Genomic DNA, 22,785 nt, shown 5'->3' with positions numbered 1-22,785 from the left:
GCATACAGAGCAGTGGGAAGAGAGGAGTCTTCTCAAATGGCTTGGGCCAGCTGGTTATCCACATGGGAAATAAATGAATCTGAATCCTATCTTACTCATAAATAAAAATCAATTCCAGGTGGATTTTACACTTAAATGGGTAAATTTAGAGCAATAATATTTATATTAATGACATAGGAGGATATTTTCATGACCTTGGGATAAGCAAAGATTTCTTAGGTAAGACAAAGTATACTAATCCTAATGAAAAAAATCATAAATAGGACCTTATCAAATAAGAATTTGTTTGTCAAAAGGTACCTTTAAGAGTTAAAAAGGCAAGCACAGAGAAGGGATGAATATTTGTGAGGTATGTACCTGACAAAAAACTCATATTGAGCATAGGAAACTAACTTGCATAAATTAAAAAAAGATTTAAAAACCCCACAAGAAAAAAGCAGGCAAAAGATTTGACTAGCCATTTCACAAAAAAAAAGTCAAATGCCAATAATTATATGTAAAGATGTACAACATCATTACACAGCAGGAAAATTAAAACCACAATGAAATACCACTACAGATATACCAGAATGGCTAAAATAAAAACCACTGACAATACCAAAGTTGGTGAGGATGTGGAGCAACTGGAACTCTCACACACTGTTGTAAACTATTAAAACAAAATCTCTTAAGAAAACTCTTTGGTAGTATCTCCTCAAGATGGACACATATAAAAACTCTACATCCTAACATTCCATTGTTAGTTATATATCTAACAAAGATGTATACATATGTTCACCAAAAGCCTTATACAAAATGTTCAGAGCAACATTGTTGGTATATCCCCAAATGGGAAACAACCCAAATGTGCATCAATAGGAAAATGGATAAATAAAAAGGGTTACATGTCTTATAATGGAACACTATGCAGAAATAAAAATGAACTAACCCACAATCACAAATATATATGGGAGAGGGGCTCAGGATGGCGGCATGAGTAGGGTGGTGGAAATCTCCTCCCAAAACCATATATACTTTTGAAAATACAACATATACAACTATTCCTAAAAGAGAGACCAGAAGATACAGGACAACAGCCAGGCTACATCTACATCTGCGAGAACTCAGCATTTCATGAAAAGGGCAAGATACAAAGCCGTGACCCAGCAGGACCTGAGCACTCCCCCAACCCCAGCTCACCAGTGGGAGGAAAAGAATCAGAGTCGGGAGGGAGTGGAAGCACAGGACTGCTAAATAACCACCCCTAGTAATTTTCACAGGGAGCATGGACACACATTGCATGGTGTACTGGATATTAGAGAAATGGAAGAGTAAAATCCAAGTCAGAGACTACCAGTGAGTCCCCACAGCTGGCTCCCCTGGGACAAAAGAAAAGTAGGTACTTTATAAAAGTCTTAAAGGGACAAGGGCTTAACAGCTGGACAAAATCGTCCCAGCACACTCAGCCCAGTATGCTGGGAATCTTGAGGAACTTCAGGTGCCCTAACCCCTAGGGGGTAACACAGCCAAAAAGCCCCCATGGCAATAAGCAGCCTACCATTCATTCCCTCTGGCCAGCACTGCAAGCAAACCAACTGACCCACCACAGCTGCAGAGCAGCTGGAGAACAGCCCCAGCCAGAGCAACCATACAGAGTCTTCTCCCAGCATGCAGCTAACCGGGACAGACCCAGAGGCTGCTGCTGGCGGGTACTAGCCTGGCACAGACAGAGGAAGCCAGAGCAAGGTCCTGAGGGCACAAAGGGGGGGTGCCATTCTCACCCCAGGGCTGTAGGCTATCCCAAGGGCCACCCCGCCCATGGAAGCTCAGGAGATTATCACAGAGACTGCTCCCTGTGTGCAGGTAATTGACACAGGCAGCGGAGAAAGGCAAGGCAACCACCAAGCAGGAAGGGACTTTGTTCTCCCAGCTGACATATGCACCACCTGCCTGCAACCACTCCTATCACCACGGAAAGGCAGAAGAATCTGGTCCAGTCAAAAATCACTCAGACAACCCCACAGAGAGGGACTGGTGAGATAGACATAACCAGTCTTTCTGAAAAAGAATTCAAAATAAAAGTCATAACCATGCTGATGGACCTGCAGAGAAATATGCAAGAACTAAGGGATGAAGTCTGGAGGGATTTAACAGAAATGAAACAATCAATAGAAGGTCGACGAGGTACAAGAGACTGTTAATGGATCAGAAATCAGGTAACAAGAATACAGAGAAGCTGAGGCAGAGAGAGATAAAAGGATCTCTAGGAATGAAAGAATATTAAGAGAACTGTGTGACAAATCCAAATGAAAAAATATTCGCTTTACAGGGGTACCACAAGAAGAAGAGAGAGAAAAAGGGATAGAAAGTGTCTTTGAATAAATAATTGCTGAAAACTTCCCCAAGCTGGGGAAGGAAACAGTCTCTCAGACCATGTAAGTCCACAGTTCTCCCAACACAAGGGACCCAAGCAGGACAACAACAAGGCATATAATAATTAAAATGGCAAAGATCAAAGACAAGGACAGAGTAATAAAGGCAGCCAGAGAAAGAAAACAGATCACCTACAAAGGAAAACCCATCAGGCTATCATCAGACTTCTCAACAGAAACCTTACAGTCAGAAGAGAATGGCATGACATGTTTAATGCAATGAAACAGAAGGGCCTTGAACCAAGAATACTGTATCCAGCACAATTATTTGAAGGAGAGATTAAACAATTTCCAGATAAGGAAAAGTTGAGGGTATTTGCTCCCACAAACCACCTCTACAGGATATTTTTAAGGGCCTGCTCTAGAGGGAAGCACTCCTAAGGCTAAATAGATGCCACCAGAGAAAATAAAATCACAGTAAAGAAAGTACACTAACCAAATACTAACTAAAGGCAAAAATTAAATCAACTATCTACAAAAGCAGTCAAAGGAAACACAAAAGAGTACAGAATAAAACACCTAACATATAAAGAATGGAGAAGGAAGAATAAGAACAGAGAGAAATAAAGAATCATCAGACTGTGTTTATAATAGCTTAATAAGAGAGTTAAATTAGACAGTTAGATAGTAAAGAAACTACCCTTGAACCTTGGTAACCACGAATCCAAAGCCTGCAAAGGCAATAAGTACATATCTATCGATAATTACCCTAAATGTAAATGGACTGAATGCACAATCAAAAGACACAGCGTAATAGAATGGATAAAAAACCAAGACCCATCTATATCCTGCTTACAAGAGACTCACCTCAAACCCAGAGACATGCACAGACTGAAAGTGAAGGGATAGAAAAAGATATTTCATGCAAACAATACAGAGAAAAAAGTAGGTGTTGCTATACTTGTATCAGATAAAATAGACTTCAAAACAAAGAAAATAACAAGAGACAATGAAGGACATTACATACTGATAAAGGGGTCAGTCCAACAAGAGGATATAACCATTATAAATATATATGCACCCAACACAGGAGCACTGACATATGTGAAACAAATACCAACAGAATTAAACGAGGAAATAGAATGCAATGCATTCATTTTAGACTTCAACACACCACTCACTCCAAAGGGCAGATCAATCTGACAGGAAATAACTAAAGACACAGAGGCACTGAACAACACACTAGAACAGATGGACCTAACAGACATCTACAGAACTCTACACCCAAAAAGCAGCAGGTTACACATTCTTCTCAAGTGCACATGGAACATTTTCAAGAATAGACCACATACTAGGCCACAAAAAGAGCCTCAGTAAATTCCAAAAGATTGAAATTCTACCAACCAACTTCTCAGATCACAAAGCTATAAAACTATAAATAAATTGTACAAAAAAAACAAAAAGGCTCACAAACACACGGAGGCTTAACATGCTCCTAAATAATCAATGGATCACTGATGAAATTAAAACAGAGATCAAGCAATATATGGAGACAAATGACAACAACAGCACAAAGCCCCAACTTCTGTGGGATGCAGCGAAGGCAGTTCTAAGAGGAAAGTATATAGCAATCCAGGCATATTTAAAGAAGAAAGAAAAATCCCAAATGAATAGTCTAATGTCACAATTATCAAAATTGGAAAAAGAAGAACAAATAAGGTGCAAAGTCAGCAGAAGGAGGGACATAATAAAGATCAGAGAAGAAATAAAAAAAATTGAGAAGAATAAAACAATAGAAAAAAATCAACAAAACCAACAGCTGGTTTTTTGAGAAAATAAACAAAATAGATGAACCCCTAGCCATACTTATTAGGAGAAAAAGAGAATCTACACACATAAACAGAATCAGAAATGAGAAAGGAAAAATCGTGTCAGACACCACAGAAATACAAAGATTATAGACAATACTATGAAAATCTATATGCTAACAAGCTGGAAAACCTAGAAGAAATGGACAACTTCCTAGAAAAATACAACCTTCCAAGACTGACCAAGTGAGGAAGAGAAAATCTAAACAGGCCAATTACCTGCAATGAATTGAATTGGCAATCAAAAAACTATCCAAGAATAAAACCCCTGGACCAGTTGGATTCACCGCTGAATTTTATCAGACATATAGAGAAGACATGATACCCATTCTCCTTAAAGTTTTCCAAAAGACAGAAGAAGAGGGAATACTTACAGACTCATTCTATGAAGCCAGCATCACCCTAATAAAACCAGGCAAAGACCCCACCAAAAAGAAAATTACAGGCCAATATCCCTGATGAACATAGATGCACAAATACTCAACAAAATATTAGCAAACCGAATTCAAAAATACATCAAGAGGATCATACACCATGACGAAGTGGGATTCATCACAGGGATACAAGAATGGTACACATTTGAAAATCCATCAACATCATCCACCACATCGACAAAAAAAAGGACAAAAACCACATGATCATCTCCACAGATCCTGAAAAAGCATTTGACAGAATTCAACATCCATTCTTGATAAAAACTCTCAATAAAATGGGTACAGAGGGCAAGTACCTCAACATAATAAAGGCCATATAAGACAAACCCACAGCCAACATCATACTTAACACTGAGAAGCTGAAAGCTTTTCCTCTAAGATCAGGAACAAGACAGGGATGCCCACTCTCCCCACTGTTATTCAACATAGTACTGGAGGTCCTAGTCACAGCAATCAGACAAAACAAAGAAATACAAGGCATCCAGACTGGTAAAGAAGTCAAACTGTCACTATTTGCAGATGACATGATATTGTACATAAAAAAACCCTAAGGACTCTACTCCAAAAATACTAGAACTAATATCTAAGTTCAGCAAAGTTACAGGATGCAAAATTAACACACAAAAATCTGTGGCTTTCCTATACAGTAACAATGAACTAATAGAAAGAGAAATCAGGAAGACAGTTCCATTCACAACAGCATCAAAAAGAATAAAATACCTAGGAATAAACCTAACCAAGGAAGTGAAAGACCTATACCCTGAAAACTACAAGACACTCTTAAGAGAAATTAAAGAGGACACTAACAAATGGAAACTCATCCCATGCTTTTGGCTAAGAAGAATTAATATTGTCAAAACGGCCATCCTGCCTAAAGCAATCTACAGATTCAATGCAATGCCTATCAAAATACCAACAGCATTCTTCAACGAACTGGAATAAATAGTTCTAAAATTCATATGGAACCACAAAAGACCTCAAATAGCCAAAGCAATCCTGAGAAGGAAGAATAAAACAGGGGGGATCTCGCTTCCCAATTTCAAGCTCTATTACAAGGCCACAGTAATCAAGACAATTTGGTACTGGCACAAGAACAGAGCCACAGACCAGTGTAACAGAATAGAGAGTACAGATATTAACCCAAACATATATATATGGTCAATTAATTTATGATAAAGGAGCCATGAACATGCAATGGGGTAATGACTCCTCTTCAACAGCTGGTGTTGGCAAAACTGGACAGCTACATGTAAGAGAATGAAACTGGATCATTATGTAACCCCATACACAAAAGTAAATTAGAAATGGATCAAAGACCTGAATGTAAGTCATGAAACCATAAAACTCTCAGAAAAAAACATAGGCAAAAATCTCTTGGACATAAACATGAGCAACTTCTTATCTCCCAGGCAACGGAACATATCTCCCAGGCAACGGAAACAAAAGCAAAAATGAACAAGTGGGACTATATCAAGCTGAAAAGCTTCCATATAGCAAAGGACACCATCAATAGAATGAAAAGACATCCTACAGTATGGGAGAATATATTCAAAAATGACATATCCAATAAAGGGTTGACATTCAAAATATATAAAGAGCTCATGCACCTCAACAAACAAAAAGCAAATAATTTGATTGAAAAATGGGCAGAGGATCTGAACAGACACCTCTCCAAAGAAGAAATTCAACAGGCACGTGAAAAGATGCTCCACATCCCTAATCATCAGAGAAATGCAAATTAAAACCACAATAAGGTATCACCTCACACAAGTTAGTTAGGATGGCCACCATCCAAAAGACAAACAACAACAAATGTTGGTGAGGATGTGGAGAAAGGGGAAGCCTCCTACACTGCTGGTGGGAATGCAAATTAGTTCAACCATTGTGGAAAGCAGTATGGAGGTTCCTCAAAAAACTAAAAATAGAAATACCATTTGACCCAGGCATTCCACTCCTAGGAATTTACCCTAAGAATGCAGCAGCCCAGTTTGAAAAAGACAGATGCACCCCTATGTTTATCGCTGCACTATTTACAATAGCCAAGAAATGGAAGCAACCTAAGTGTCCAACAGCAGATGAATGGATAAAGAAGATGTGGTACATATACACAATGGAATATCATTCAGCCATAAGAATAAAACAAATCCTACCATTTGCAACAACATGGATGGAGCTAGAGGGTATTATGCTCAGTGAAATAAGCCAGGTGGAGAAAGACAAGTACCAAATGATTTCACTCATATGTGGAGTATAAGTACAAAGAAAAAAACTGAAGGAACAAAACAGCAGCAGACTCACAGAACCCAAGAATGGACTAACAGTTACCAAATAACAGTTACCAAAGGGAGAGGGACCGGGGAGGATGGGTGGGAAGGGAGGGAGAAGGGAGAAAGAGGGGCATTACGATTAGCAGACATAATGTAGTGGGGGGGACACGGGAAGGGCTCTACAGCACAGAGAAGATAAGTAGTGATTCTATAGCATCTTACTACACTGATGGACAGTGACTGTAATGGAGTTTGCGGTGGGAACTTGATGATGGGGGGGGGGAGTCTAGTAACCATAATATAATGTTGCTCATGTAATTGTAGATTAATAATACCAAAAAAAAGTATCTGTCTATCTATCTATCTAAATGGAACTTACATAATGAAAGAAGTCTCACATAAAAGAGTGTGTTCTGTACACTTCTATTTAAATAAAGTTCAAAAACAAGTAGACCTAATTCAGAAGTTAGAATGTGTCCTATCCTTGGAGAAGAGAGGCAGCAACTTGGAATGGGTACATGAGGGGGGCTCCTGAATAGTTGGTCAAATTCTGTTTCTTGTGGGTACTGGTTACAAGGTGAGCTCCCTTTGGATATTTCATTGAGCTACACACTCATGATTTCCATACTTTTCAGTATTTATGGTTATCATGCCAAGTCTAATCAGTTGAACACAGAACTATTTTTCTGGTTAGTCCCAAGGCCAGATGGTATAGTGTTTGGTTCAAGACTCTGGGAATTGCAGGGTCTAAATCCATACCCTGCATCTAACTACTTCCTGTCTCAGAGATCTTGTCCAAGTCACTAACTCTCTGAGTTTCAGTTTCTTCACCTGGAAAATGGGATAATTATGGTAGCCCTCTCATGTTTACTGAGCAGCATTAAATCCTCTCAATAAGTATTAGCTGTAGTAGGGTCCTTGTTTTCCTTCATTCTATGGGCTATGGAGAGGACAGACAATGGCCTTCGGAAGAGGACGGAAAAGAATGAGGTTTGCATTGAGACATTTTCAAGGTGAGATGAGGCTGAGATGAAGAAGATTCTGGAGGCTTGAATCTTCTCTACACCCTACTTATGTGTAAGCATGGGAGGTAGACTAACCAGGTGATCTCTAGTCAGTTTAGCCCTAACTATGATATTATGGAGTTGGGAGGGCAATGGAAATGCTATCCTAAAACTGAATGCAAATTTTCACATTCCAAAATGCAAACATGAAGGCCCAGGAACTTAGGAGTTAGGAGATATAAATTCTCAGGGGTAGATTTATGGGCCATTTCTAAATTCTTTGTTGCATTTTTTTCAATTTTCTAATTTTCTGCAATAAATGTGTCACATAATCAGAGCTAAATACCATACTGATACATGTATGGTCTCTATCTATATAATTACAAAAAAAGACAAAAAGAAATCCTAAGATTACAGGTATGCCAAGATCTAGAACCCAGAAACATCTTGCAGAGAAAATACTATTTCTTATGCATGAGGCCCAAGCCCGCAAGGCACTCTGGAGCAGACAGAGGGCGTCAGTCTCACAGAGGATTTCTGTGACAGCTAATAATTCCCGGACATTTGCTATTTTTTATTGTGTTTCTCATCTCTACTCTTATTTACCTGCTCTTCCCTCCAGCTGAAATGAGTCCAATCTTTTGTTATATTATTTCACCTTGCTAATAAAACTGAGGACAAGAGAATGAGGATAAAAGAGTTTTCTACTCACTGTTTCTTAATTTCTACAACTAATTTGGATGGAATAATCACTTGTTGTATGAACTTGGCACTGGTAGTGTCATTGATGAGAATGGCAGAAAGTCTGGAATGCAGTCTCTTGCAAATCTCTTCTTGTTCCAAGGGTAGGAAGACAGAATAAGTGTTCCCACTGGAGGTTGTGAAGGACTCCAAGTCCTCAGGGGAGGCCTCCTTCATACTCTCTTCCTGGACTTTGACCTAAGCGAGAAACAAGACTTTAGACTTGACATCATCAAACAGAACTGGGGATCCCAACCACAGATTTCTTGATGTCAGAGGTTTTAAACCTGTGGGCCATATCTTACCTGTAATTGCTTTTGTCCATATAGTGCTTTTAAAATCAGGAAATTCCATATATAATCTGGATTTCTGATTAATTTTAAAAAACCAGAAAATGTGGCAATTTTGAGTCTACATTCCCAGATGGAATTGTTGACTGGAGCTGAGTAGTGACTGCACAGTAACTGTATGTAAAGAGTAATAGTAATGAGTAATGGACTGAATGCCATTGGCCATTCCTCCAAAATTCATATCCCTAATGTGGTATCCCAAAATACCAATACCTAATGTGTTGGTATTTGGAGGTGGGCCATTAGGAGGTGATTAGGTCATGAAGAAAGACCACTCATAATGGGATAAGTGCCCTTATAAAAGAGTCCACAGAGAGCATCCTTACCCCTTCTACCACATAAGGACACAGTGAGAAGGCCATCTGCAACCCAGGAAGAGGGCCCTCACCAGACACTGAATCTGACAGTGGTTGATTTTGGACTTCTCAGCCTCAAGAACTGGGAGAAACAAATTTCCGTTGTTTATAAGCTGCTCAGTCTATGCTATTCTGATATAGCAGCCTAAAATGCACTAAAACAATAGTCTTCACCATTTGTCAGTATTTTAGACTTTTCTATTACATGCCTGTGGGCATTTGAATTTGGGATCCCTGATCAAAAAGCCTCGTATGTCAATTCTTCTACAGCAACACAGGAAAAGAGTCTTCTGCAATTTCATGATTATGGAATTCAGGTTACTTATCTGTGTGGTTGAATGTGTTTTGAGGACAAGATTTATTAATATGAGAGTCACTTCTGTATCTAAGGAGAGCTGCCTGCCAACTTGGATACAAGTCTTTTGTGTTACACAACCAGAGAATGGAAGAAGAGAAGGAATGGAGAGGCCAAGTCCATCTACACAATAAAGAGAGGTTCTGGGAAACAGAAAGGACCAGAGAAGGATGAGGAAAGCCATGTAGTTTAGGGGTGACTTCAGAGTAGGACGCAAGATGTTAGGAGATGAAAGTGAATTTTAAAAAGCATTGCTATGAGATAAGAGTTGGATTCTTGTTGACAGAAATAAAAGGTGTAAATACATTTGTAATGCTTCATATGCACTCCAATGGAGACTGCACCACTGGGGACCCCAACTTATATTATGGATACACAGAGTGAACATAGCACACTTTTCCCAAGCCCAAGAATGAATCCATTGCTGGCCTACCTCATCCATAGATAAACTCTCCTGTTCTTCCTTTTCCTCCACCTCTTCCTCTTCATTCTCTTCTTCCTCCTCCTCCTCCTTTTCCCCCTTCACCCCTTCCTTCTCCATCTCCTCTTTCTCCTCCTCCTCTTCTTGAACCATCACATTCTCTTGGTTCAGGGGTGGTTTTAAGGAGCTGTCTCCTTCAACCTGCATTTCTTCCAGCCTCTGAATGGAGCCCTCTCTGGACTCGTCTATCTCATCACTCAGTACGGATGGTTCCCGCTGGCTTACTACCACGTCTTCAGGTGTGGAGGACTCGATATCTTGGCTTTTTTCTTCTTCCGTCTCCCCTGCTGCCCTGGGGGAACTTGTTCCTGTACTTATGCTTTCCTCACTGTTGCTCACTTCCGCTTTAGCCTCTTGTTTTCTGCTCAGTTTTCTTACTGTCTCCTGGAAGTGCTTCTCATGTGACTCTGTTGATGACCAACCCCAAAGCACAAGGAAAATCTGGTTAGCAATGTAGCTGAGATTGGGCCTCCAGACCCACCAATTAACAGGAGTGGAGTCAGAGAGAATCACACTTGAATTGTACAAGTGTTACCTGGATCCCTGCAATTGAAAATGACTTCTCCATCCAAGTTCTACAAGGAAAAAACACAGGACACTGAGTGAGCGATGCTGCCTTCTTCCAGAACGCTACTTCTGAGGGTATCTCTTTCAATAAAAGGAAACATCCCTCCCCTTCAACATCTGATGCAGGCCTTGATGACTTGTTTCTCTGGGGTAAAGAGGGCCTTCCCAATTCAGGGGAACTAGTTTTTCTTAATCCCAAGCAGGCTAGCAAAACCTTTCATCATTCTTGGTACATTTTTGGTAGCAGTCTGGGGCAAAGAGCAAGGAAATATAAATTGAGAGATTGAAACAAACGGTCAGGAATCTGCTGCATCCAGTACTGGATGTGAACATACAGAATAAATGTGATTTACATGATTTGGGAAGCCTCTCATTACCCCTACAAATTCCCTGTCTCAGACTCTGGATAAAGTTCTGGATATGCTGGTCATGTAAAACAGTGTGGGCGTGGATTTGCAGGTCTGGACTTGAATCCCAGCTCCTTACAAGCCAAGTGACCTTGGGCAAGCCCCTTAAACCCTACAGGTCTGAGTGTCCTCTCTTGTGACATGGAGATCATATCAGCATCTCTGCTTTAACCCAGGCAAGCAGATTGGTCTCATAGGGCAGACAGTGAGCTCAGTGTCCTACAGTTTCAGCTCTACCTCAACCCAGGAGCCTCAAGGAGCATTTACTAGCAACTGGAACAGGGATCCCTGCCAAGGGTGGGGGCGGATTCTTGAGGGGCCAGGGACCCCACATATATGAGAAAGCCTTGGCAAGTTTCAGAGTCAACCACAAGTATTTTCATTTCGGACCATGCAGGACTCTGGCTGGGTGTGTGGGTAAAGACCCAAACTCTGGGAGTGAGACCAGAACATTCCAGGTAGTCATGCATTTACCCAGGGAGCATTCATTGCATCTGTTCTATGTACAAGACACTGTGCTAAGGGCAACCGAAGGTGAATGAAAATTAGTAAAGTATCCCTGCCCTTCAGGAAACACCTTCTATGTGTGCTCTGAGCTATGGTATTTGACAGTAGCCAATGTACAGGCACATTCAGAGGCAAGGGGGTGGAAGGTGAGGTGAGGGGTCAGGCTGAGTGCATGGGATCCTTGTCACTGATAGTGGATTGGAAGTGTGGGTGGTTTGGGGATGTGTGCAGATGGAAGGCTCAATCCCAGCAGAGAAGCAGGATGAGGAAGGGTTGGGGGCTGGGGACATACACAGGAAGTTTGCTGAAGCAGGGACAGTCAAGGTGGGGACCATATGTGGGGCCCTCTGAGGTCATCCAGGGACCATCACAGGTTAATTTGGTAGGGGCTACAGTGCTGGGGAGGGACTTCTGAGTAGGGGAGTGGGCGGGTCTGAGTAATATTTTAGGAGGGTTATGTGGCAGTGGTGGGTATGATGAATGGGACTCAAAGTGTCACATAAATTAGCCTTTTTATTATAATTCCATGCAAGCCTTGAGGCCTGAATTCTGAGTCCTTCAACCTCTTAATATGAAAAAGAAATTATCTCTTTTAGAAATGCTTTCAGCTCCTTGATGTCCTGACATAGATTCTAACTCTGCAAGAGTTTAGGAGGTATTCAAAGTCAAGGCAGAGCAGAATTAGACAATGATCTCTCCTTTGCTTCCTAGACAGTGGCTTTCTTTTGCTGTCATGGTCCATACCTGTTCAAAGATTTCACGAACATAGAAGTGTTGGCTGAGGGTGGAACTGTAGGAGTTGAGTTCCTTCAGTATGATCACTGGGTACTCCATCACTTCCTTCATCAGGAGATTGTGAAAACACTCATACCTGAGGGGTAAGTAGGTGAGACCATAGTCTAAGGGGAGCTGGCCTGAGGGCAGAAAACTGCAGCCAAGAGCCACACCCTGGGCCCTGTGGAGGTGGACTGAAATTCAGCATTTAGCTCCAGACAGAGCTGCTGGGGAGGTTTCTTTTTACAACAATCTTTGGTTTGTTTTGCTATTTTTTCTGATCATACAAGGGATATATACTCGGTAGAACATTTGGAAAACACACACAAGAAAATTCTTTGCCTGTTGTAACGTGGGCTCCCATTTCCTGTCCACTGTCCTAACTCTGTCTTTAAACTTTACCTACATTATCCCATCAAACCCTCCAAGGCCTAGACATTATCTGTTTCCCAGGTAAGGAGATCAAGGTTCAGGGGGTTACTTATTTGCCTCAAAGAATACTTTTGAATCCAAGTACTGCTGTCAACTGGCAGTACAACTCCATTTCTGTTAATGGCCCTTACAGAATTAGTTGTACAAAGGCACAAAGATACAAGATAGTTCAGTGAGAACTGTTTTTAATATTGAGAGACTGGAACCAGTCTTAAAAAGATAATCATCTGGGGGATGGTTAAATCATTATGAAGCACCCATATTAATGAATTCTACCTGGTCATTTAAAAATGGACATATATTGACATATATCTGTAGTAACATAATAATTTGCATAGCAGGATCCTTTATGTGAAAAGCACTATATATGTGCATATATCCATATATAGGTGTGTATGTCCATAAAGAGGAAGAGTTGGGCAGGAATTAGGGAAAAATTTCTACATGTTTGTATTAGCCAACTTTTTATTCTTTAGCAAAGAGCATGTATGTTTTAACATTTAGAAAGGTAGGGAGAGGTCCCATGCTCTTGGCTTGTAACCTTGCAACCTCCCTGCAAAAATCTTTCAGATCACAGTTCTCCCTGTGAGCCTCTATGTTGGCTGAGAGCAGAGCTGCAAAGGACGACAACACTCTCCAAACTTAGAGGCAACATTTTAATCTTTAGCCTGTTGGACACCCCACACCCCTGACCTCCTAAGCAGGCAGCCGCTGACCTTGAATATGAATTCCAGGCCATCTCCTTATGCCTGTGGGGCTCTAGTCTGCCTACCTGCATTTCATATTCTTCAGCAAGTCTTTGGCCTTTTCCAGGTGAAACTTCAGTGTTTCCTCATTGTTTTGCTGCCTCAGTTGGTCCAAGAGCTTATCAAGGTGGGCTTCCTGGGCCTGGCAGCCACCCCCAAAACAGGAGGAAGCAGATGTGAGACACCAGAGCTTGCAGAATGTAGGGCACATGCAGAGCCCCTGCTGCTGGAAATGAGGTGCAGATAGCCTGGGGTAGGCCCTAACGAAAAGGGGCACCAAAGGTCCACCACTCTTACTCTCACTGCTCTGGGCCTCCAGGCCTTCTCTCTGCTTGGAATGTTCTTCTCTGGCTACTTCACATCCCTGGAGACCCAGCTTAGACGGGACTCCTCAGGGACATGGCCCTCACACCCACCCCACCTGGGCAGGTCCCTGATACACTTCCCTGTGGCCCTTGCTCCTCGCTCTACCCCTCACCAGTCATACTTAGAGTCAGCTACTGAGTGTGCCTCTCTGCTCCCTGGACTGGGTGAGGGCAGGTGGGGGAAGGGTGGCTGCCAGAGGGAGTGCCCCACATCCGTCTGTCCGGCTTTCATGCACGCTCTTACAGACACATTTGCATCCAGGGAGCCATCACACAGCCCGGACCTGACTCGGGAAGATTTCTTCTACCCCGATCCAGTCCCATGGCCAAGGTGAGCCTCAATTTCCCCAACTGTTCAAGTTTCATAGCTTAAGGTTTTACATTTGAGTCTAGAAAACAGTTAGGGTTATGTTATTTATGGTGTGACATATGGATCAAAGTTGTGTTTTTTTGTTGTTTAAGATCTGAATACTGGCTGAGTTCCTAGGCCACCAAGCAGAGCTACTGGACAGCTGACAATCTGGGTGTGGCCTTCCCCTCATCCCCTGCTGGGGCTACCCTGGGTGCTGGGGCCTCACCTGGGCCTCCAGGCTGTGCACCCGCCACTGCCGCTCCGCCCTCTCCTCGAGTTCTAGGTCCTGCACCGACAGCATGTCCTGATGCGCCTCCCACAGCCGCAAGGCCTCCTCGAAGTAGTTGGAGAGGTCTGTGCACTGCCATTCTGTCTGCTTTGCCAGGGCCTCAAAGGATTCCTGCGGTGGCAGGACCCAGGGAAAGGGCCTGAGAGCTGCCTGGCCCAGAGTGAGGAGAAGGGCCCCCCCCTGCAGGGCTCCCTCAGTGTCTCCATGGACGTGTCACCCGTGTCTCCCTGCCTGGGCACCAACCCTCAAGGTCATCTTCTGGGCCCTCCTTCCTTTGGGGCAATGTTTTGGTCTGCCCAAGGCTATGCCCTCAGTCTGGTTACCCCTGAACTCTCATCTCTAGACCTGTCCCATGTTCCCTGAAGTCACTTACAGGAGGAAGATGCAGTTTGGGGCCTGGAAGAAAGGAGCGACCCCAGCACGAGCTTGGGCCCACAACGTAGGCCACACCCTGCTCGGCCTGGGATCTGACTCCCCTCACTCTCTGCATCTGAGCCGAACACACTTGATGTCAAATCCTCAACTCTCCCCCTTTTATATGGGTGTTTGTAATGCTTTCGTCAGGGTCAGGAGTTGGCAAACTTGGCTTGTGGACTAAATTTGGCACTCTGCCTTTTTTTTTGTTTGGCCCTGGGAGGTAAGCACAGGTTTCACATTTTTAGGCAGCTGAGAAAAAAAATCAAAAGAAGACATTTAATGATGTGAAAATTATGTGAAATTCAAATTTTGGTGCCCACAAATAATGTGGTACTGAAACACAGCCATATCCATTTGTTTCTGTATCGCCTAAGGCTGTTTCTGCGTGACAACAGCAGAGGAAGAATTTGTCACAGAGACCTTATGGCCCACAGAGCCTAAAACATTCACCATCTGGCCCTTTACAGAAAGCACTTGCTGACCCTTGCTCCATATTCTAGCATCTTGAGGCGGGGGCCTATTGTTCCTTGTGACCCTTCAGCGCCCAGATTCAGCAAGGGCTCTAGGAAGCATTCCCTGACTGAGCCCTGCACAGCGCAGGAGTCAGAGGGCAGCTGGGGAGTCAGGGGTGAGCCGGAGTGCCCAGCACAGAGGGGCTGCTTTGGAGGGGCAGGCCATGACGAGGGAGATGGACTTGCTAGTGACAGAAGTTGAGGCCCCCTGCCTCCTGCTTTCCTCACAGCCCAGCACCCCAGTGATGCACTCCCTGCTCCCCGGTTGCGCAGGTCCCCGGCTACTCACGTCCAGTAACTTCAGCTCCTCCTCCGTGTTGCGCTGGAGCACTTCCACCATCTGGAGGAAGGATGGGTTTACCAGGCTCTCTGCCTCCTCCTTGGTGAAGACTTTCCAGTCCAGCAGCTGCTTCTGGAGTGGGACACAGCACAGCCTGGCTTAGGACTGGCGGGGGCTTCGCCTCGGGGCCAGTCCTGCCCTCTGAGATCCGCCTTTCACCTGCCACTGGGAACCTCAGGGAAACCCTCTCGGTGGCAAAGCTGGTATATCTTTATGGTCTTTTCATTCTGTCCAAGTGCTGTGTTCTACCTGTTACCTCACTGAATCCCCTGAAGGTGTTCTCATTAGCCCCATTTGATAGACAAAGAAACTAAGGCTCAAAGAAGTGAAGGAACTTGCTAGAAGCCGCACATCTAGCGAGTAGTGGGGTCAGGATCTGAACTCAGCACTATCCTACTGCAGACCCTACAGGCATCAACCACCATCCTACATAGTCTGAAAGTCAGTCAGGGCTCACACTTCCTGGAACTGAATTATGCTAACTGGAAAGTGAGCGTTCTGTTAATAAAGCCTCGGCTGATGAACAAATCTAACATAAACCAACCTCCCCTGAGTCAAAACTTGTCTACAGTGGCAAAGTGCCAATGATGCTGAACAGGAAGACCAGGTGCCTGTCCTCCATCAGGGGTAATGTGCTCCTGGGGTGTGTGATGACTTCAGCACAAGGGGAGGAAGGAAGAGCACAGGACGTCAGCATTCAGGGCCAAATGGCCATCAGGCTCCGGGAGGTCCAGGTGGCAGGTGAGTGCTGGGGGCCAGGTACTGGGGAGGCTCTCCTAGGGCAAAGGTCTCCCTCCCCTCTTTCCCTCCAGTCTTTATTTCTAAGATTTCACACCCCTAAAGAGCTGATGAGAAGCACGTGGCTGCCCTGAAGGTCACAGAACAATGGGCAGCCTCTGGGCCTTTTGCGAACTCGGTCCTCTCGTCTCCAGATGAGCCTGGTGACGTCCAGCCGGCAGAGACATGTGCAAGTGGGTGTCATAGCCCGCAGGGGCAGCAGCACCCAGCCCATGCATCACACTGAGGCACTCTACTCCCCGGGAGTTCTGCTCACCTCGGAGTCTGGGTGGCAGAGTAAAAGCCTGACAGGAATTTGAGGGGTGAAGTAGCAGGAGCTTCTTAAGGCCAGCAGGCAGGGGTCCCCAAGCTCAAGGAGCTTGGGGACCCCTGTTGCCACCAGTAGGTTAGACCATCTCCAAAATGATTAGAGTTTTTTTTTTTTTATCTAAACAGTATTACCAAGGAGGAAAGGAGGGGGCATTCTGACAAAATATTTCCTTGTATCCCAGAATACCGGGCATTGTAATTGAAGGAGTTTGTGAGTGAACTCACCGTCTCACCTCTAACAGGTGGGGCAGAGAGGGGAGATAAGGTGGGCGTGACAGTAGTGGCAATACTATTTATAAAGTGAAGCACTGGAAACAATCCCCAGTGATAGGATTTCCACTAAATAAATAATGTCAAGTGCCATAAATGATAGCAAGGGTCAAGGGTGAAGTTTGAGCCAAATCAGAAAATGTGCAATTTCATCTGTGGGATCAGGAAAGGCTTTCTGGAGGAGGTCATGTTGGGCTTCAATTTGAGGGATGGGTGGGAATAGCTGGGGAGGAAGGTCCAGGCAGAGGGAACAGCTTCAGAACGCCCAGAGACTAGTGAGAGCCTGGGGCATGTGAGGAAGTAAAGCACGGGATCTGGGCTGCAGAGGGGTAGGGGTGGGCCAAGGAGGGAACGTGGGGTCCCTTGCCCTTTGTTCATCAACCCCAGCCTGCCATGAGGGGCACCTACCTTGTACTTCTGCACCTGGGCCAGGCACTTCTGCCAGGTCTTCTCATACTGCAAGTGGATCCGCAGCATGCAGTCCACATGGTAGGCATCTCCATGGGCAGAAACAAAACATGTCAGCTGCTTTTCCAGAAGGAAGAGGGGAGATTAGAAAGAGAAGATTCCCCTTTGCAAACGGAGGCAGCTTCTCCCCAGCAAAGTACTGAATAACAAGGATGATTTAGGTGAGATAAGTGATCTCAATTCTGATCCGGGCTGGACTCTCCCTCCTTACAAAGTTCGTGACACCCCAAGATAAGGACCTCAAATGAGGAGTCATCTTTATCTGTTCTGAATCCATTCTGACCTTGATTCTTGACTCCGCTTCAAGACTGGTGAAATTCTTTTTGGAGAAATGTATCAAGTCATAGATCAGTAAAAAGGATGCAAGTTAATGAGAGTTTACATATGGTAACTGTAGTTAATTCCTTAGGAAGTGAATGGATTAGAAGAACACTCAGAAGCTGACTCATTTTCTCCTCTTCCCTCTTGCTATTGTTTCCCAGTTTATAATCAACTCAGTATGATTCTTGGTGTCTAAGATAAGAAACTGAAGTTCCTGGCAATTCTAGAAGCTGAAAGACAACACAAAGATTTTGTGGTGGTGGTTCTTTGATAAATGCTGGGGAGGAGGGCAGCATGGATGGCAGTTGGGTATAGATTTAGGACTCTAGGAGGGTAGATAAGCAGGGGAACTAGCAAGGACAAGCTCTAAAGCTGGTTTCTCCCAGGGCATTTCCTAGACCAGCACAGCCCTACCCTTCCCATGAAGTCACCACACTCCCAGGGTCTGTGTTTCTACTCCTGTTCCCCTCTCTAGCCTCATCACTCCTAGCTCAAAATCTTCCACTGAGTTCCCACTGCCCTCAGGATGAAGTCCAGCCTCCCCTACACAGCCACATGGCCAGCACAGTCTGACCCACTGGCATCTCTGAGCCTCCCCTGCCATCTTTTCCTTTTCCTGAAAGCCCAGCCCTATCCTGTTTCTGAGCTTCCTCACATGCTCTACTTCCTGCCTGAAAAGCTCCCCTGATCCCTGCACTTGGCTAAATAACTCTTACTTGCCTTGCAGGTCTCAAGTGGATGGTCACTTGCTTGGTGAGATCTTACATGACCTTTAACCAGGCTGTACCCCAAAAAACATGCTGGTCACCTGTCCACTCCCTGCTGTAACATCCTGCATGGTCTAACTTCTCTGGACTGGTAACAGCCAAGGGATGATCCCCTCTGCTGGGTACCAAGGGCCCAGCACCACACCTGTCCCTAGAAGGCACCTGGCGAATGGCAACCATGGCTATTATTTAAGGTCTTGGGGCTCTTACCTTTAGCATTATAATATAATTATACTATCTTTGCAACTGTAAACCTGAGAGCCCTGGCAACCATGGTGGGTGCTACAAACCAAAGTACCCAGGTCAAGTCCAGCTGTAACATTTCATTAGCTGTGTGATGTTGTGTGGGATACTTCACCTCTCTGTGCTGTAAGGTCTCTGTTGCAACTACTCCTTTCTGCTGTTGTAGAGCAGAAGCAACCAGAGACAATACCTAAACAAATGAGCATGGCTGTGTTGCAATGAAATTTATTTGCAAACAGGCAGTGGCTCATGGGTGGGAGCTTGAGGACTCTTGAAATAGAGCATTTTTAAACATTCCTATTGATTATTGGGCACTCTCCATGTAAGCCAGGCACTGAACGACAACTGGACTGCAGGATTGCATGCAGTTCTCATGCCAGCCCCACCACGGAGGTACTTTCATTATTCCTCTTGAGATTGCTATTGTATGGGGCAGAAAGTTGAGGCCAACAGAAGCCATGACTTCCCCAAGGTCACAGAGCTGGGTGTCAGACCTATGTCTGATTGCCAAATCATGTGCTTGGACCTGGCCCTGAAGCTATTCTCTCAGTGGGTCATCAGGGCCATCCCTGTGGCTCCACACTAGAGTCAAGGGTCAGGGGTCGGAGTGTGCAGCTGGCATTCCTGCCAGCCAGGCAGTGACTGGGAGGCTGATGGAGGGAAGAGGGGGCTCTGCCAGGCAAGGTCTTGGAGGTCTGACATGAACCATCAGAGAATACTCTTCCATCTACATCCCCTCCCTCCTTTCCCAGGTGGGCCTTGCCACCTACTCCTGACTTTATAACGGACTCTCAAATCAGTGATTGGGTAAGTGGCTGAAGTACTGTAAGAATAGAAATAAGTTAGCATAAGAGTAGCCATTTTAAGGGCCTAGAAGCCGTTTTCTGAGGTTGTGACTTAAAAAGAAAAACTAGAGCTGGGTAAGGCCTAGAAAAACAAGTTAATCAATCATAAACACCGGAATAAGGCGGAACCGCCCTGACAATGAAAGAATGGTCTTATCCTGCCTAACCCCAGGATGTATATCCGCCCTCAAAGAATGGTCTTATCCTGCCTAACCCCAGGATGTATATCCGCCCTCAAAGAATGGTCTTATCCTGCCTAACCCCAGGATGTATATCCGCCCTGACAATGAAAGAATGGTCTTATCCTGCCTAACCCCAGGATGTATATCCGCCCTGACAATGAAAGAATGGTCTTATCCTGCCTAACCCCAGGATGTATATCCGCCCTGACAATGAAAGAATGGTCTTATCCTGCCTAACCCCAGGATGTATATCCGCCCTGACAATGAAAGAATGGTCTTATCCTGCCTAACCCCAGGATGTATATCCGCCCTGACAATGAAAGAATGGTCTTATCCTGCCTAACCCCAGGATGTATATCCGCCCTGACAATGAAAGAATGGTCTTATCCTGCCTAACCCCAGGATGTATATCCGCCCTGACAATGAAAGAATGGTCTTATCCTGCCTAACCCGAGGATGTATATCCGCCCTGACAATGAAAGAATGGTCTTATCCTGCCTAACCCCAGGATGTATATCCGCCCTGACAATGAAAGAATGGTCTTATCCTGCCTAACCCCAGGATGTATATCCGCCCTGACAATGAAAGAATGGTCTTATCCTGCCTAACCCCAGGATGTATATCCGCCCTGACAATGAAAGAATGGTCTTATCCTGCCTAACCCCAGGATGTATATCCGCCCTCAAAGAATGGTCTTATCCTGCCTAACCCCAGGATGTATATCCGCCCTCAAAGAATGGTCTTATCCTGCCTAACCCCAGGATGTATATCCGCCCTGACAATGAAAGAATGGTCTTATCCTGCCTAACCCCAGGATGTATATCTGCCCTGACAATTGAAGAATGGTTTTATCCTGCCTAACCCCAGGATGTATGTCTTGCAAGAATAATGTATAGCTGTGGGAAATTAAGAGTTAAGTGCTTTGAAAATGCTATATAAACCCTTGGTTCTGAGTGCTCGGGGTCCTTGTTGAAACCTGCTGTGTCGGGCAGACACTTGGACCCCAGCTAGCTGGAAAAACAATAAACCTCTTGCTTGTTGCATCGATCTGCCTCACTGGGGGGGGAAGCGCAGACCGGAATAAGGCCGTTGGGTCTTACAGTACTACATAGCTACTACTTAAGCAGAGTTCTGGAGAGACCTGAGTGGAATCCTGTAAGCCTCACTCACCAAGATGCTTATTCATGGAGTTGAGAGAAGACTGCCATTCAGTCAGCTGAGCCTTGCTGTAACTGGGGGGCAGAAGGTCACTGGGGAAGCAAAACATGAAAAGTAAGCCATGCTTGATAAAACATTCACTTGCCAAAATTGGTAGCATCTTCAAGGAACATAGCTCCAGAGGAGTAGCTGTATGAATACTGATGAAACAAGTGAATTGTTGGGGATTTCCTGGTGCCAAAAACATAACGCAAGAAAAATTTATTAACAAGTCTGTTACTTAGAAAATCAAATTTTCCTAATGGGGAAAAAAACAAATGGTTCACATCACTGATCAAAGAAGCCTACTTCTAGGAACCTAATCTGAGATAACAATATAAAATGCATACAAAGTTTTAAGTATTAAGATAGTCACTTAACAGTACTATTTATAAACACTCAAAAAATCATAAACCTCCATATTCAATGATAGGGAGCTGTCTAAATACAGTGAATTATCTTCTGAAGTCATTAAATATAGTGTAGCAGGTTGAAAATGGTCAATAGCACTAGCTCTTCCTACCAGGAGCTGGAGTCTCTTTCTCCATCCCTGGATCCTGGCTTTGGCCAGGACATTAGCGAACGCAGCAGAGGCATGGAAAGAGCTTGTGCATTCTGCCTTCCTCCTCTCTTGTGGCAGGCTGCTCTTCTGCCACCCTCATTATGCCTATGTGCCTGGGTTAGCCTCCTGGAGGCTGAGAGAGCAAGTGGAGAGAGACCCTGGCTTTCCCAGACCAGGCTCCAGACATGGAAGTGAGGCCGTACTAGACCATCCAGCCCCAGCCAAGCCAGCCCAGACCAAGGAAACAACCTGGCCAATACACAGAATCATGAGAAACAAGAAATAATTATTGGTTTAAGCCACTAGATTTTGGGTGGTGTTTAATGGTGTTGGAAAGATGCATATAATGACAGTGAAAGTAAGGATGCTATTAATGATTACACTAGGAGAAGACCTATCACCCCGTGTGCATAGCATAATCCTAAGTCTAAACATTACACTAATGCAATGTGGGTTGGGTCCTGGAATAGAAAAAGGGCACTGAAACTGAGTGGAAACTGGTGAAACTGAGAAAGCCTGGTGTTTAATTAATGGGAATATATCCAAGTTAACTTCTTAGTTTTGACAAATATCTAAAAGTAATGTAAGATAACATTAGGGGAAACTGAGTGAGGTGTATAAAGGAATCCTATGTGCTATCTTTGTACATTTTCTATGAATCTAACATTATTCCAAAATAAACATTTAATTTTTAAAGCTATTAAAAAATTATATGCACATATAGTTTATTTAAGAAAATCCATGGGGATTCTCCTGGGACTTTGGATAACCCCCTCTTGGGGCCCCTGGGAATCTTACCAACACTCCCCACCCCTCTGCCGTCACTGCCCACAAAACTACAGAGGACCTGTGCATGAGCAGAGCAAGGATCCCCACTGGGGCTGAAACTCTGGAGTTTCTGCAGGAAG

At 44.1% G+C, this 22,785-nt stretch overlaps 1 protein-coding gene across 3 annotated transcripts in view; it reads right to left on the bottom strand.

The window, feature by feature from the left end:
* The window catches only part of CCDC180 (coiled-coil domain containing 180), a 68,086-nt gene that overhangs the window by 32,260 nt on the left and 13,041 nt on the right, over positions 1-22,785 (bottom strand). For all 3 annotated transcript variants that reach the window (XR_008996562.1, XM_057498869.1, XM_057498870.1), the window contains 9 exons: positions 21,289-21,368; positions 17,701-17,789; positions 15,865-15,987; positions 14,584-14,757; positions 13,667-13,782; positions 12,433-12,559; positions 10,743-10,782; positions 10,160-10,614; positions 8,637-8,863 (listed from right to left, as the gene is read on the bottom strand). Coding sequence is in view for 2 of the 3 variants with exons in the window: in XM_057498869.1 (XP_057354852.1) it covers positions 8,637-8,863; positions 10,160-10,614; positions 10,743-10,782; positions 12,433-12,559; positions 13,667-13,782; positions 14,584-14,757; positions 15,865-15,987; positions 17,701-17,789; positions 21,289-21,368 (1,431 nt within the window). In the remaining variant the exon portion in view is untranslated. The remainder of the gene's footprint in view (positions 1-8,636; positions 8,864-10,159; positions 10,615-10,742; positions 10,783-12,432; positions 12,560-13,666; positions 13,783-14,583; positions 14,758-15,864; positions 15,988-17,700; positions 17,790-21,288; positions 21,369-22,785) is intronic.

Source organism: Manis pentadactyla, chromosome 3 (genome assembly GCF_030020395.1).
Source record: "Manis pentadactyla isolate mManPen7 chromosome 3, mManPen7.hap1, whole genome shotgun sequence".
NCBI classification, from domain to species: domain Eukaryota; kingdom Metazoa; phylum Chordata; class Mammalia; order Pholidota; family Manidae; genus Manis; species Manis pentadactyla.
The sequence above is the reverse complement of the archived record's forward strand: the minus strand, read 5'-3'. Positions and strand labels throughout refer to the sequence as shown.